This window comes from Glandiceps talaboti, chromosome 3 (genome assembly GCF_964340395.1).
Source record: "Glandiceps talaboti chromosome 3, keGlaTala1.1, whole genome shotgun sequence".
Classification (NCBI taxonomy): Eukaryota; Metazoa; Hemichordata; class Enteropneusta; family Spengelidae; genus Glandiceps; species Glandiceps talaboti.
In genome coordinates, this window is record NC_135551.1 from 30,027,206 (window position 1) to 30,042,010 (window position 14,805).

Here is a 14,805-nt window from a genome sequence, read left to right on the forward strand (position 1 = left end):
CGAACAAACAAACAATTAAATAAGCATCAATCTTGCCGTTTTTTGTAATCAACAAGTGAAAAAGAAAAATACTAAGATAGAAGTTCACAAACTGAACAGAAACTTTTTAGGTTTATTTTAATGAAAAAAATGGAAGATTGTGCATATATTTACAAACGTTACTTTACAAATTTTTGTGAAACTCTTAAAAAATATAAGTTACTAAAGCGTAGTATAGAGATTGATACGTTTGTAGCAGCAAGATTCGTACGATATTTTCCTAAGAAAAAGGCATTCTAAGCAATAAGAAAACAACAATCTATGAAATATTACACGCCCCTGTGTGTCTTACATTGCGCCTCGTTTCTTGTTAACTTCGAAGTTTCTATTAGTGTACACGTATTTTGTTTTCTTTTTTCGTTCGAAAGATTGCTCGTCACTTGAACATGTTGAATATTGTATCACTGATATAATCTCGTCTCATATATATCATACAGGTAGGGTGGGCCTTGAACTACTGCGTACTAGCTGGAAATATATTTATATTTCCAGTGCTAACTGCGTACATGCGTGAGTTCAGCTAACACTATCAGTTTTGGCGTTGGACGCGCTCTGTCTCCACGACAACAAAACAGAAGTCACGTGACGTGTACGTCAGGCAGGATACCCCAATGTTATTCGCACACAGCAACCAATATGGCGGTGCTCTGACATTAGGCAGAGAAGTATCCTAGAAACTTTGACGAATTTCACTGTTTTAACCTATTCCCTTAACAATAGTACTAATCCACACTTCAGTTCGAGCTAGTCCTTGAAATTTACATTTACTGAGAGGACCATAGGGTCTGTGATCGCCCTACGTTACTCACGGAAGCATACCGGTATCGCACTGTCACTTGTTCCTGGCTCGAGCAGTAACAGTCATTCGTGAACTGGACGAGTTGGTGTACACACGGTTCTACGAAATTGTAGCTCAATTACTCATCGTGTACTTTGTTCCGAAATAATATAATACAACGAAAAGGGACCGCAGTTTTAATTGTACATTTGCAAGAACTCTTCGTGGATTGGAGTATGATATGTTTAGCCTGATGGGGAACTGTTTTGTTTGGATAAAAGAGAGGAGAGAGCCTCCGAGGTAAGTATTTTATTGAGGTCAAGACTTCAGCTAGTTTTCAGTTTTATTTCAATTTCGTTCGAGGTAGCCACGTGCTTTGTTTTTCAAAACAAGATTAGCTAGCAGTTTTTATGACCCAGACTTATTGACGAAACATCTCCAATATTAGGAAGAGATGATGATGATATTTTGAGATGGGTGTGGAGAGCTAGAGGAGGGCCCGGCTTCAATGGATATTACTATTATTAGGTCAACTGTTAGAGTGGTTGTTGTGATAAAAAAGTCAAACACACCTCAAACTTGAATATGTTATAAACAAATGAATATTTAGAATAATGCAGTTGTAGTGTGTGTTGGGATTTCGATTTTATATAATAAAAATGTCGTATTTTGATGTATTTTCTTAGGAAAGTGACCATAGCTTTGGTTGGTCTGGACAATGCAGGGAAAACGACAGCACTCAAAGGAGTCCAAGGAGGTGAGAAAAAAACAACATGTTGTCTTGTGGGTGTTTGACGAGTTTAATTAATGTATGTGTTTATTGTAGCATGTAGGACTGTGTATAGAGTTGTGGCTGTACTGTACAGTGCGGGAATATAGTGAGAATTTATTTGAAATTTGTGGATTTCAACTGATGTGATGGCAATCTATGTGCTAATATCAACTCTCTTCTGAAACCTGCACATCTCAGCCACTTATCTACTACTTGTATTGTATACCCTATAGTATTTCCCCTTTAAAAAAATAGTTCATGACACTTGTATTGCATTTTGACTATAATGATGTTTTGTGTAATCAAGACAAATCAACAATAAATAGAATGGTAATCTACAGTAGTGTAGTGGATGAAACTATGTAAATATGGTGTTAATTTGTCTCTTCTTTGTTATGAGCGTCACAACAGTACCCCCTCCCCCACCCTCCACCCAAAAAACACACTCGGAAAATTGATTTGAATACACTGATACTTTCATGTGATAACCTGCAAAAGGAAGTTCAGTTGTAAAATGTTCATTACATGGGGTCATACTTACCGTACTGAGGGAAAGAATGGTACATGGCTAATATATAATTTCGGTATGATAATTAATGATACATGTAGGTATGTATGTAGGACATGGCAATGTAGTACAAATGACTTTACCTCCATCTTATCTTGGCCATCACAATTTGGATGTGGTGTCGTTGTTTACCATAACAAACATTAATTAATAGGTTCTGTAGGTAAGTTTACATACAGGATTTAGACTGGTATTTTACCATCTCAAGTCATGAGTTTAGTATTTGCTGACTGAATGTTTATGTTACGTAGTCATGTCTCTGTATGTTTCATGTAGTCATGTCTATGTTTATGTTTTATGTAGTCATGTCTATGTTTCATTCAATCAATGACATATCTCTGTTAGCGTAATCATTTGACATCATGAATGAACTATGTTAATGTTAACATTTACACAATGTAATTGTCTGCTGAGTACAATATCATAGTTGTATAATCACTATGTACATATTCCACCCTGGACTACCACTTCATTGACTTAAGAGTCTTGACTTGGTGTCTTAGAAGTCTTGACTCAGTGTCTTAGAACTCTTGACTTGGTGTCGTAGAAGTCTTGACTTGATGTCTTAGAACTCTTGGTGTCATAGAATTCTTGACTTGAAGTCTTAGAACTCTTGACTCAGTCTCTTCAGTGACTTCAGAAAACAAATGATGAAGCTATGATGGATACCAGATGATCAAAAGATTTGGTGATCTACTAGTATTTCTTGGGGCAAAATGAAATAAAATTTATTAACATAGACTGAATGTTTGTACAGATGAGCATTTATTATACTGAATCTTTGTTATCTTAGAGTTGAATAACTGTTCTGAAAGCTGCATATATATATTTTATATTGTAAATCTACCAAGGAAAATACTTACAAAGTAACAAGTAAAACAGTCCTTATCAATATGTACAATCCTGATGTTTTCAATGAATATTCTTTTACAAAAGGCTTAGGCAAGATATATGTAGGTTACAGGGTAACCACCCAACAAATACCTGTGTACCAAAATAGGATGATACACCACAAGTTCAAATGAAAAATAGTAAATAAAAGGAAAACACTTTGATGTGTTGATAATCTGCAATCTAAAGTAGTATTAGGACTATGCATAGATTTGGCCTCATTTTGGCAATGTTGCCATAGAAACTAAGGCAAACAAGGAAATACTGTTATGTACTTACCCATTACACAAACACAAGCTTTGTTAGGACAATCCAATCTCGGATATTTAAACATTTCATTCAATTCTTGATTAAAGTGATTCGAAACATGTAGGTACAATAAATTATGATAATTTACTATAATATTTTGTATTTCTAGCCAAGTTGATGCTTTAAAAACTCATACTAAATGCCAAGTTTACTGTTCAAAGTTTAATATACAAACAGTTCATAGATTCTAACGTGGACAAGTTGTTTTAATTACCGAAATTGAATACTCCCAGAGTCCTTGATAAAAACTCCTTTTATAAGTATGACTAACATGCCAAAGCTTAAGGAATTGTTCAAATGTTCAAATTAAGACGTCAACCAATCCTAGTGTATGATAGAGTATATAGCAGTGTTTATATTACTATTGATTTTCTCTCTGGATGCAGACACAGAGTAAATACATGAGGAATTATAACCTGTCTATCATGAATGTCTTAATGTCTGTATCAATAGTTACTGTAAATTTGGGCTAAGTTTTGTGTATTCGAAGTATTTCCGTTATGTAAACTGGCTTTAAAATTCACATTTGTCTTTTCGCTGAAGTTTGTGATATCACCCAGGAGTTGGATTCACTCTGTACACAACCATAAATTTATCACAAATATGATTTTCTTGTGGAAGAAATGTTGAAGACTCTTATGGTGTCCTGTCCATGCTTGAAAGTTAAAGGCCAGGGTTTCAATCCCAAGTTCTTACATTAGTGTTATCTTATCAGTGGTGCCATGGGGATTATGTAGGATTAGTCTTCTGTTCAGGACCAACATTGTCTATTAGTATAGCTCTTCCAGGAAACATGTTCATACCTAAATGTCAATCTTAATCCATCAGGGTCTTTAGAAAACAAACTATTCATTATACCTGTTAGGAAAAAGCAGCTGAGATAGTTGATTATTTTGATGTGTAATAAATACATGGCTGGTCAAGCTTTTCAAGTGTCATGCTGGAAATGTATTTCACCTAGGCTATAAGACATCCAGTCATTACACATATTTTATTCCCTAAAGCACCACTCAGTATATCAGTTTGGAAATTAATTGTACCATTCAGTTGGGCCGTCTAGATTATAACTCGTTTTGTTCTATGCAGGACTCCAAACCAGAAAACTAATTAACATGGCAGTCAGTACATGTATATCATAGCAGTCTTCCTCTATGTCATAATGTCAAAATTGTGATGATCAGACCTAATAGAGATTCCCACTCCCAATCAACATACGATTGTCTAACATGATTAATTCTTCTATCTTTCATTTTCAGAATCTTTGGATGTAGCTCCAACTGTTGGATTCTCGTCTGCGGAACTCAAGTTAGAAAAGTTTTTAATTACTGTTTATGATCTGGGTGGTGGCCAGAAAATCAGGGGTATATGGAAAAACTACTATGCAGAAAGTCACGCTGTGGTGTTTGTGATTGATGCTGCAGATCAAGATAGGTTAGACGAGTCAAAAGAAACGTTGAAGATGTTGCTAAGTAACCCTAAAGTTAAAGGCAAACCATTGCTTGTGTAAGTATACCTACTAGTGTTCATTGGTCCTTGGACATTTGATGTGACCTTTCTAATAAAGTCCATTCCTTGGACATTTGATGTGACCTTTCTAATATAGTCCATTCATAGACAGACAAGATAGGGAAGTTAAGATAACCATCCATCACATCACACATCACTGCTACGTTGACTATGACAGGGTGTCTGGTCATCAATTTAAAAATAGGGGTGGCCATGTATTATCTGTTGTGACTCAGTGTTACAGAAGCATGTATTGTATTTCAAAAGTAATACAATATACAGTGGTCACTTTGAATTGATCATTATTACAGAATACAAAGTATAGACCACCATTCTCAAATTGTCAACTTTTGAAGTTATTTATTTAGACTGAAGACACATCCATTTGATCACATTTTTACTCTTATTCCAGTCCTAGCAACCTTTATTATATATTATTGACATTATATGAGAGACCAGCTGACAGCTAATAATGATTTGTCTGCTTAAATGTAGATAGAACTCAGAAGTAGTTTTTCATAAGAAACTAGTAAAAACTACCATGGTTGAGGTCCCTGTGAGCCAATCTGTGTACAGACTTTGCCTGCTTCAAACTTAGAAATGGCAAAATGCTCCAAACTGTAATCACTTTCAAAAAACATACATGATTTTTTTAGTTCTGTGTGAAGCCATAATATTCCAAAGTAATCTATGCATGTATATTTTCATTGTATAGACTGGCTTGCTTGTCCCAAACTTGTATACTACTATGCCAAAATTGCTCCAAACTAATCATGAAAAGTAAATGTACATGTATGTCTTGTTTTGTGTACTGACTTTGCCTGCCTTAGGTATATAAATAAGCCAAAATGCTCCAAACTTATCAATACATGTACATTTTTGTTCTATGTACAGACTTATTTGTCCCTAACTGTAATCACATATATGTATCATGTTTCCATTCTGTACACTGAATTTGCCTGTCTCAAGTATATTCTACAATTAATCTATACATGTACATTTTCGTTGCTTACTGACTTTGCCTGCCTGAAGCATATGCCAAAATGTTACTAACAAATAAAATGTTGTGTTGTGTACTTACTTTGCCTAACTCAAGTATATGCTAAAATTCTCACCTCCTAACTATAATCAAATATATGTAAATATACATTCTTGGTATTGATTTTGCCTGCCGCAAACTTGTATATATACCAAACTGCAATCAATACATGTTATTGCTTCCTCCAATGTTGAATTTCTGTCAGGAAAATATGCAAACACAATATATTGAACACAATTGAATGTGATATGAAGTCAGATAAAAAGATATTGCTTTTATATGTAATCTAGGTACAAATCAACATATGCTGCTGACTTTTTTATGAAAAGTTATTAGTATCGAGATATCTAGGAAAGTTGATTTAATGTAATGACTGTAGACGGTGTTAGAAATTATCATGGCCATGCTATCCAGAGCTTTGATTATTTCTTTGTGGTTAGTTCAATAACATCAACTATCTGTCTGGTTGGAGAACATAGTAGAAAATTGATAATAGGTTTAGGAAATCTGACATAGTTTTGAGGGGAAAAAAGACATTTTTTTGAAAATGTGTAACTAATGTTCAGATATACCTTATGTTTGTAGTTATAGTGGTTATACTTTATGTCAATCATAATACAAAAATCTGTTATAATTACAATGCATTAGTGAATTTCATTGTAGAGATGATACCACATGATGAGTTTGGTCTAGAACTGTTGTGATATACATTATATAAGTCTGTTCTTAATGATATTAAAAAGTTCATTTAAGTCACAATCATTGAAAAATAAAAGTACTATCAATTTAATTTCAAATTCACTATCAACATTATTCTCTCTGACAGTGACAGTGATAGTGACAGTGACAGTGGCAGTGACAGTGACAGTGACAGTGGCAGTGACAGTGGCAGTTCTGTTTTTGGTATTTCTTGAGTCATGGAGAGTAAATTTTGTGATATTTTTTTTTTAAAGATTGGCCAATAAACAAGACCAAGAAGGAGCACTAGATGAAATTGACATTTGTGAACAACTCAGTCTAGAAGATATGGTAAATGAAAGTAGAAGTCCATGCAGAGTGGTAAGTTGGTATTCTCAATGTTATTATTCAGGGCAGGGACATCAGATTCAAAACTATGTCAGTATATCTGTGATGAAAGGAGTATTTATGTTAAACCTGTCCTAGCTGTAAATTGAGTATTATGTTTGTGATCAGACAACCTGAATATATCCTCTGAAAAATGTTTTAATACCAATAATAAGACATTGTATATGTTACTCAGAGGTCTGTTTTATCCATGAGTAGTAGTAGCAGTTGAAATCGTGATGCATTGTGATACTATTAAGGTGGGACTCACAAATCACTTTGATTGGATTATTTTACCCATACTATGTGTACAGCTACACAAATGTGTTTACCAACAGTTGATTCAGTACTTTTCATAGAGTATGATATGACATCAAGTAAGTCAATTATTTCCAACAAAACAATTTAAAAAAACCTTCCAGTTTATACAGCTACTGTAACTTTAACTGTAAAATGAACTTTTGACAAGAGTCAAGAATCAACAACAACAATGCACACACACAAGGTCAAAGCATACCCATAAAATATAGCAATAAATGAAATATATCGTATATGGATGAGAACTATATATTTATTTTGGGTTTTCAATTGATAAAACAACTTTACTGTGTATATCTACATGAAAGTCAATGTGAAACAACAAAGACCAATTGTTCTGTTACTCAATAAATTGAAAAGAAGGAAGTGATTTGAAAAAAAACCACATGGTAAATATAAGTACAATGTATTACTACATCAGGTCCAGTATGGGCATCTGTCTGTCGCTTCTCCATATAGTTATGCATGTTGATGTTCAATCAGAGCATATCGAACTCAGGAACAGCAAGACAACAAGTCTGTCAAATAAGATACCCATGTTTGTATCCCTAGTGAATAGGTCAAATATTGAGAGATGTCTGTGTGTTATTATTTTAAAGGAAACATGCTCAGCAACCATTGGTATAGGTAAGAAGATGGACAAATCAATCAAAGCAGGGTTTAAATGGTTACTGTTGACAATAGGGGAAGAATGGGATGAACTCAGTCCAAGGGTAGAGCAAGACTCACAAGAACAACGGGAACGAGAAGCTCAAGAAAAGAAAGAACGAATGGAAAGAGTTCGGAAAATTAGGGAAGAAAGGTAAGAAAGTATGAAGAGTATAACAAGACTTTAATAGCAAAGTTCTACCACAGTCATGTTTACCTTATAAATGTGATCATGTTAGTAGTACTGGTATATGACTGACACATGGCTTTGTACTTTCAACTCTGACCTATGTCAACTTTTGACAGTTGGTTCACATCAGTACCATTCATGTTCATTTGCATTTGTTCTTGATTCTTCTAATAAACAGCGCCATCTAGTGGTGTAATATAGAAATTAATTAGAGTAGGATGGAATGGCTCATGTAAATAGTTTAATTCAGAGACTGTAGTCGTTTAGTATATATGAGGAAAGGTATCAAGCCTTATTTAGTTGACAGAAGGTTTCATTTTGGAAGGTTTATTTGAAAGCAGGTGCATATTTTTATTTAGTATTTGTTCATTTCATGTCTTATAGATATTTGTTATGCTATATAATGTGAAATCTGTGACTTCTTGGATACACCTTGAAAACCAACATAGCAGAGGAGTTGATAACAGACAAATGTTTTGATTACAGAGAACGAGAGGAGGAAGAAAGGAGAAAGAAGGAAGGTATTGAGAAGGAAGATTCTGAAGATGATGATGATGATGTCCATGTTGATAAAAATCCATTTAAACCTGTTGATACTATTAAGGTATGTATACAATCCTGTCATTGGTATGTTGGGAAAAAATTTATGACAGAAATTTTCAGCTCTCTGACAAAGAAAAGTTAAAAGTGGTCATATGGATGAGGATTGGTATTTATTTTGGATTTTTAATTTATAAAACAATTTTATCATGGCTTCCTACTTGAAAAATCGATGTGAAACAACATTGAGCAAATCTGTGTTTGTAACTCAATACATTGGAAAAGCATGATAAATGTGTAAAATTTTTGTTATTGGAAGTACAATAACAAAATTTTTACACATTTTTTTAGTTTTTTGCAATTTATTGAGTAACAAACACAGACTTAGTCAATGCATTTGTTGCTAATTTACCCTTCAAAAGTAATTGTACATGATTTTTGGAACTATAAACAAATATATTTTGCCATCAAATAACATAGTGTTTTTTATCAGATGGAACGTAAGTAAAATCTACCTAACTTCTGGTATTTTACGTGGGTTCACCAGTGAAAGTGTATAACAATGTATGGAAACCGATATTAGCTAGCAGATCCCCCCACATATATTACATCAGTTTTCAAACCTTTGCAGAAAGACAGACCAAGATTTAACAATTGTGTATTGATATCTTTGGTTTCCATGGTTTTTATCAATTTTACAATATTCATATTTTCCTTTCTAGTTTGACACTAAGAAAAAGAAACCAAAGAAAGAGCCAAAAAAGCAGCAAAAATTACCAGAAGACTCTGAGGAAGATCAGGAAAAGAGAAAACACAAATCTTATGTTTCAGATGACGACGATGAAATCCCTGTGAGTAGGAAAACACACAAAAGTCCTAAACTAAGAAGGAGAAAGTCGCCGTCACGGAAACACAGGAATAGTGATGAAGATGAAGATGAACATTTTAGTACACCTAAATCAACTCCAAGGTCAAGGACTAAAAAACCTGTGATGAGGTCATTTTACTTGTCAGATAGTGATGATGATGATGAGGTGACAGAGAGAAGAGACGAGGTTGACTTTCATAGACAAAACAAAGATAGTGATGAAGATGGGCTATCTGATAGTCACTTGTATAGACAAAGAAGGCATAGTGATGAAGATGTCAAAACAGATAAACGCTTCCATAAACAGAAGAAGAAACGTGATAAAGATATTGCGATGGATACATACTTTGGTCGACAGAGCAGAGATAGCGAAGATAGTGATAGAATAGATAGACAGTTTTATAAACAAAGAAAGGACAGTGATGATGATGTTGCCATGGATACTTATTTTGGTAAGCAAAACAGAGATAGTGATGACATTGATGGAGAGAGTTTACCCAAAAGTCCTCGACATTATAGATCACCGAGGACAAAAATTATCCATGTTACATCAGAAGAGGATGATGATGAAGGTATTGAAGTTTCCTCATATTCTTCCAAAAAATCAAAAGATAAAGCCAAGGCGTCACTATGGCAACATGGTAGAGCAGAAGATGATGAGGATTCAATGATTGTACAAATGAGGAAGGAAGTTGCAGGTAAAGATTATTGTTTACTTCTCTGTTTTTTATTTCAAATGAATGACACAACAATATTGATGTGTTTATACAAGTCTGATTCTACATACTTTATTTTTGACAGTTTGACATCCATGTATGAAATTGGATGAAAATATATCATTCCCCCAATCACCTCTAAGATGCAAGTTTGAAATTAATTGTACCATTGACCAGTCTTATTAGATATAGGAGTAATGCTCTGTGAAGATTGATGCAAAGAATTATTGCAAAATGTTGATGTTGTGTTTTGTTGGAATTCAGCACTGCGAGTGTTTGTTTTCACCACAGTTACACTGGCTGTGTATAAATATATAAGGAGCCACCGTATATGACGTCACATTGGAGTAGAGAATAATAGCCTGACAACAAAAATAAAGTGACTGAAGTGTTGGTACTGAAATCACATTTAATAAGAAATCACTGAATCTCAATGTCAAATTTACAGTTCCCTTAAGAAATCCTGGTTAGGTTTGAAACTTGTTGGAAAATCAAGGATTTGTACTTGATCACTGCAAGTATGTAATGTTTGATATTGAAATTTTGTCAACAGAGGAAAGTGAAAAGAAAAAGAAGAAGAAAAAGAAAGTAAAAAAGAAGAATAAATTAGCTCCTATGCCACTAGATGCTGGAGATGATATGATACCACCTCCATTACCTGCACCGCTGCCTCTTCCATCATGGGCACAACCACCTGCACAGAGGAATTCATTAGCATCTAGGGCACCAAGACTTGCACCACTAATGGAGAAAAATAGTCCAAGAACTGATGCAGTAGATAGCTGTAAGTATACATGTAAATCATATGACAGTCACATGGTGTGTAGATAGCTGTAAGTATACATATAAATCATATGACAATCACATGGTGTGTAGATAGCTGTAAGTATACATTTGAATCATATGACAGTCACATGGTCTGTAGTGAGTCACATGATCTGTCTGTTGAAATGGAATGTTTTGATTGGTGTTTGATATTGTCAAATGAGCAATATGCCTTCTAAATAGAAGATAACATTTCAATAACATGTGCATGAAGATTTGTTTGGTTTACATTCATATACATGTACTTGTACCAAAATCGGTTTGTCCCTCAAGAGTAACTCACCATGATATTTTACATTCTTGTGGTTTACAGCATTTGGAGCTACAAACTGGGGATTGGCTGAGGATCTGCCAGAACTTCCGAGACGAACTAAGCCAAATACTGATGAAGATGATGAAATTATGACTTGAAAAGTTCTAAACCTGACTACAAACTTTACAGAATAGTAAATATCATAAAACTAGAAAACAACACAATGTGTACTTCTATGCCTACAAAGTCATGACTTTCAACCACACTATTCATTGAAATAAAAAAAAAACACATTTACATAACAGCATGCTTCTTTGTTATGCAAATTACAGTCAATTCTATTATTATTTTGTGGGGAACACTCTCCAATAAGATGTTGTTGAATTAATGACTGATGCAGCAGGAAGAGCTCCCAAACTATGGACCATTTCATGAACTCTGACACCCCCCCCCCCCCTCCTCCCATCTATGCTAATATAGAAACCAAACATATCAGACAATACATACTTGTCATATACAGCATTACAGTGTCTGTATGCCACCTATGATGGTGCATCAATGTTATAGCAGTGAGGTAAATAAACAGTTAAAGTGACACAGTCTGTAATTAATCACCCATTTCTTACTACAATCAGTAAAAAAGAATGCAAACACACACTATAAGATATTGTAAATCTAGATGTTTTCACTACCAGAAAATTTTGTGGTTATCATCTTCAGCAATTTCTCTCAGACATATTTTTTACTAATTTACATATTGGTATGTTGTGTTTAAGAAGGCATAATAGTGACTACTTATTTTTGCATATATCTTTTGCCCAGTGACTTACGCAAAATTAAGTCTTTAGTGGAAATAGCCAGATTTACAGTACTTAGGAACAAATTGGGATCAAAACAATGGGATACAGGTAATTCAATATATACTGTAGAGGCTTAGAAACCAAGGAATGTATTTCAAAAATATTGTCACCTGAAAAATTATTTTTGTCATTTTGATATCTGCATATGAATTCCTGGTGAGAGTTCTGTTTGTTGTTTGACATTATTCAGGATGTTGTTATTGAAATAAAATTTAAGCATTTACATTTTGTATAATGAAACAATTTGAAATAACCAGGAAAGACCATAAAGTTACAGACTGTGCCCCTCCCCTGCCTCCCCCTCCTCCCCCTTTACTTGAACAGCTATTAGTACGTTTCTACTTTCCCAAAGATGTTAAAAGTAGATTTTCAGAATTTATTTATTTACTTGGTTTGTCGTGAGATCAAAATGAAAAAAGTTCCAAGTGGTCTCATAGGTAAATTGAAGTTAGACTAGTCATTAGCTTTCAAACCTTGCAATCATTTCCAGATTTGAAAGATAACGACTTGGTACTAGGCTGTAGACTAAAGTGAAGTAGACAAGCAAAATGAAAGTTGTAAAAGTAATATATAAAGAAAAAGAAATAAATATTGTAACTTGACGAAACTTTTTAAAAGGAAATATGATATACTTTTTTAGTTGTAAAGTAACAATCCTGAGTACTTGAATCATATGTATGTACTTATGACAACATTTGCATAAGTTATACTGGTAAGCAGAACATACCTCTGACCTTTGACTTTTGACCTTTCATCAGAGCTCAATCTTGATAATTTATATAATTGATAATGATGAAAAGAAAAGTGCATCCCTAAGGATTATTTATGCAGGCTTTTAAAGTTTTAAAGATGAACAAATTGTATTATGTACAAATTTTTAGTCAGAATCAAATCATTTTATCACCTGCTCATAAAATTGTTGAATGTAATTTTATTTAGTTACTAACAAAATTAGAGAGTATAGTGTTTCAAATTAAGTGGCACGATGTTTTTTTTATGTTTCACATGTTTTTTGTTCAAATTGCCTGAAACAAAAAACAGACATTGATAGCTCACAAGTATACATAATGATACATTTTATCTTGTGAATACAAATCATCATCACTGTCAACTCACGACTGTTTATTTTTGCTCACAGTGAGATGAAATGTAACATTTTATGTGTGTGTGTTAGTAGTGTCTGTGTTTGTGTAATTCATAACACAAGATGCTGTGTGAGATGTAAAAAAACATCTTGCCAGTGAAACTCTCTACTCTGTTAATTTTGGTAGTATGAAGTTAAAAGGGTACCTGTTTTTAAAGACAGACCTAAAATGTTGCAATATTTATGAATATCCTGTATTTTGTACAATCAATATATATTATAATTATATGCTGTTGTTAAATTTTATTTCTCTTAGTTTATTTCTTTGTTTATAATTATCCTAGAATCAAATGTAATAAAGTTCTACTCCTCCTGTTTATCTTGAAAGTTTGAGTTCCATTTTGTGTGCTGCAATTTTATTTATAAAGAATTGGATCTTCAGATATTTGGAATGACTAATTTTGTAATCACTGAAGGTACCATGCAATAAATAGCTACTATTAAATCTGACTACTGTCAATCATGTATGTTGTCTTTGTTTTTACAATGTACACACATGGATATCAATTGATTGATTGGTTTGTTTGTTGGTTGGTTGGTTGATTGATTGATTGATTGATTGAGAGTGATTGATAGGTTGGTTGGTTGGTTGGTCGGTTGGTTGGTTGATTGATTGATTGATTGATTGAGAGTGATTGATAGGTTGGTTGGTTGGTTGGTTGGTCGGTTGGTTTGTTGGTTGGTCGATTGATTGATTGATTGATTGATTGATTGATTGAGAGTGATTGATAGGTTGGTTGGTTGGTTGGTTGGTCGGTTTGTTTGTTGGTTGGTCGATTGATTGATTGATTGAGAGTGATTGATAGGTTGGTGGGTTGGTTGGTTGGTTGGTCGGTTTGTTTGTTGGTTGATTGATTGCTTGATTGATTGATTGATTGGTTGGTTGGTTGATTGAGAGTAATTGATTGATAGGTTGGTTGGTTTGTTGGTTGGTTGGTTGGTCAGTCGGTCGGTCGGTTGGTTTGTTGGTTGATTGATTGGTTGGTTAGTTGGTTGGTTGGTTAATAGATTTGTTGGTTGGTTGGTTGGTTGGTTGGTTGGTTGATCGACCAATCAAATCGATTGATTGATGTCTCCTAAAAGGACAACAGACTGACAGTGCATGTTCTTCAGAGTAGATTGCTTGTAAAACAACGTAAACACACTTCAATGTAAAGCATTGCTGAACACCTAAGAAGTTCTTTGTTAACAGTGTGTTTAGTATTTATCCCTTCTGTACCCTTTTGTGTGTTGTCTAGGTCAAGGTAATAGTTCTTCTCTCTTATTTCTAACAATTTGACATTCAAGGTCTTCAACTTTTGTCCAACAGCCCTGGACCTAAAAATGTTAGGTTGGTGAACCAAGTAAATCAACAGATGGCGTTTTTTTTTTTGCTTCCCTAAAATGTCTTTGTCTAATTCCAATTTTGTTGTCAGATGTATTTGTTTTTATTACAATTATAATTGTAGTGAGAGAATTAATTCATATGATATTTAT

General features: G+C 33.9%; 1 protein-coding gene across 1 annotated transcript; it reads left to right on the plus strand.

The window, feature by feature from the left end:
* Window positions 1-670: 670 nt before the first annotated feature.
* Window positions 671-13,771, plus strand: LOC144432691 (uncharacterized). Its single transcript, XM_078120954.1, has 9 exons — window positions 671-1,117; window positions 1,504-1,574; window positions 4,614-4,860; window positions 6,856-6,961; window positions 7,885-8,087; window positions 8,610-8,727; window positions 9,386-10,229; window positions 10,801-11,031; window positions 11,386-13,771. Exons 1-9 carry the CDS (start codon window positions 1,059-1,061, stop codon window positions 11,481-11,483), a joined length of 1,977 nt encoding a protein of 658 aa, XP_077977080.1. The 5' UTR covers window positions 671-1,058; the 3' UTR covers window positions 11,484-13,771.
* The last annotated feature ends 1,034 nt before the right edge of the window (window positions 13,772-14,805 follow it).

Coding starts and splice junctions, on each gene's coding strand:
- LOC144432691 (XM_078120954.1), top strand. CDS start 1,059: ATGTTTAGCCTGATGGGGAACTGTTTTGTTTGGATAAAAGAGAGGAGA. Junction 8,088..8,609: donor CGGAAAATTAGGGAAGAAAG/GTAAGAAAGTAT, acceptor TTTTGATTACAG/AGAACGAGAGGAGGAAGAAA. Junction 8,728..9,385: donor AACCTGTTGATACTATTAAG/GTATGTATACAA, acceptor TTTCCTTTCTAG/TTTGACACTAAGAAAAAGAA.